This window comes from Penaeus vannamei, chromosome 41 (assembly GCF_042767895.1).
Source record: "Penaeus vannamei isolate JL-2024 chromosome 41, ASM4276789v1, whole genome shotgun sequence".
Taxonomy (NCBI): domain Eukaryota; kingdom Metazoa; phylum Arthropoda; class Malacostraca; order Decapoda; family Penaeidae; genus Penaeus; species Penaeus vannamei.
In genome coordinates, this window is record NC_091589.1 from 13,295,608 (window position 1) to 13,298,107 (window position 2,500).

Sequence of the window (2,500 nt, forward strand, 5' to 3'; positions counted from 1 at the left end):
AAATAAAATATATCTTAAAAAAAATATATCATGAGAATCGTAGCTATGATGATAATCAACATGATACAGAGATTGGAAATAAAAATCTATATCTAAAAAAAAATCATCCTGAGAATCGTAGCTATGATGATAATCAACATGATACAGAGATTAGAAGTAAATATCTATATCTTAAAAAAAAATTATCCTGAGAATCGTAGTTATGATGATAATCAACATGATACACAGATTAGAAATAAAATATATCTTAAAAAAAATATATCATGAGAATCGTAGCTATGATGATAATCAACATGATACAGAGATTGGAAATAAAAATCTATATCTCCCCCCCCCCCCCACTCAGCATTGGACTGCGGTCGCCATCTCGTCAAACCCGGAACTTCTGTGACGTTCAAATCCAAAAGTTATCCGGACGGTTATCAGAAGGGGAAGTGCACGTGGTCATTCCGGGTGAGAAAATGTACATTGGTGTCTATATATATATATATATATATATATATATATATATATATATATATATATATATATATATATATATATATATATATATATATATATATATATATATATATATATATATATATATATATATATATATATATATATATATTTATATATATATATAAATATATATATATATATTTCGATAAATATATATATATATACATATATATATATATATATATATATATATATATATATATATATATATATATATATATATATATATATATATATATATGAATTTGTTGGTTCTATTTTTTTTATCTTCAATCTTATCTGCCAAAGCCATAATGCTAAAATATTCGCAAAACACCTAGAGATTCGCCTTTATCTCCTTTCGTGAAAATCACAATCAGTTAATCGTAAAGGCGCCTTCTAGTGATCTGTATTATGAATAAAATTCTCGGTCCATAACTCATTTGTTATTGGTTCATTATTCATTGGCTTATTATCACTATCATTTTCATTTATCATTATCATTATTATAATTTATCATTACCATTATTATCATTATCATTATCATTATTATCATTTATCATTATCATTATTATAATCTATTATTACCATTATTATCATTTATCATTATCATTTATCATTATCATTATTATCATTTATCATTATCATTATTATCATTTATCATTATCATTATTATCATTTATCATTATCATTATTATCATTTATCATTATCATTATTATCATTTATCATTATCAGTAATATAATTCATCATTATCATCATTATCATTATTATCATTATTTATCATCATTATTCATCGGTTTATTATTCATTATCGGTAAAATATCGGTCCACAATTCAGTTTCCCTCCTCCGTTCCCGGCAGACCAAGAAGGGCGCCGCTCTGGCCATGCGCTGCAGCGACTTCATGCTCGAGGAAACGCCAAAGTGCAAGAAAGATTTCATGCAGATTAACGACTATTCCGGAGAGAAGAAGAAGTACGTGCTGGAGATAGATTGACTGATGGCATGGCCCGTAAATACACATGAACACACACGCACACGGAAACGCACATGCCAAAAGATGCCTGTAAATACACATGAACACACACGCACACGGAAACGCACATGCCAAAAGATGCCTGTAAATACACATGAACACACACGCACACGGAAACGCACATGCCAAAAGATGCCTGTAAATACACATGAACACACACGCACACGGAAACGCACATGCCAAAAGATGCCTGTAAATACACATGAACACACACGCACACGGAAACGCACATGCCAAAAGATGCCTGTAAATACACATGAACACACACGCACACGGAAACGCACATGCCAAAAGATACATGCACACGTTTATGCATACACACACATGCACGTATACACACTCTCATGCACGTCCATATGCATACATACAAACGCAAGGACACAAGCACGCAAACATATACACATTTATATTTGATCTATGTGTGTTTGCGCGTGTCTATGTGATTTTTACCAAAATGAAAACATGCAAATATGTGTGAACTTATTTCGCATGTATCTATGTGTTTTAAAGTTTATTTGAAACATATACGAATGGAAACGCTTTTGCAATAATCAAGTACTACAGTATTATCATTATTATTATCGCCATTACTATCATCATTTCTATCGTCATTATCATTATCATCACCGTCAATATCATTATCATTATTATCATTATTATCATCATCATCACTATTGTCATTATCATTATCATCATTATTATCATCATCATCATTATTGTCATAATCATTATTATCATTACCAGTGTTATTATCATCATAAAATAGTAATAACACCATCATTATCATTTTATTATCATCATTATCATTATTTTCATTAACATCATTCGCACAACATCAATCCAGGTATTGCGGGCTGCAGAAGTCCTTAGGTACAGCCAAGTCTTCTTCTCGACTCCAAGTGAAGTTTAAAGCAAGCAAAAACAGATCCTACAAAGGGTTTTCTTGCACTGTTGAATCAAAGGGTGAGTTTCATTTCCCA

At 30.1% G+C, this 2,500-nt stretch overlaps 1 protein-coding gene across 1 annotated transcript in view; it reads left to right on the forward strand.

Annotated features, from left to right (window-relative positions):
* Positions 1 to 2,500, forward strand: part of LOC113813378 (bone morphogenetic protein 1) — a 15,631-nt gene that overhangs the window by 4,097 nt on the left and 9,034 nt on the right. The window contains exons 4-6 of the mRNA XM_070118080.1: positions 347 to 453; positions 1,347 to 1,459; positions 2,365 to 2,483. Of these exons, the coding sequence (XP_069974181.1) occupies positions 347 to 453; positions 1,347 to 1,459; positions 2,365 to 2,483 (339 nt within the window). The remainder of the gene's footprint in view (positions 1 to 346; positions 454 to 1,346; positions 1,460 to 2,364; positions 2,484 to 2,500) is intronic.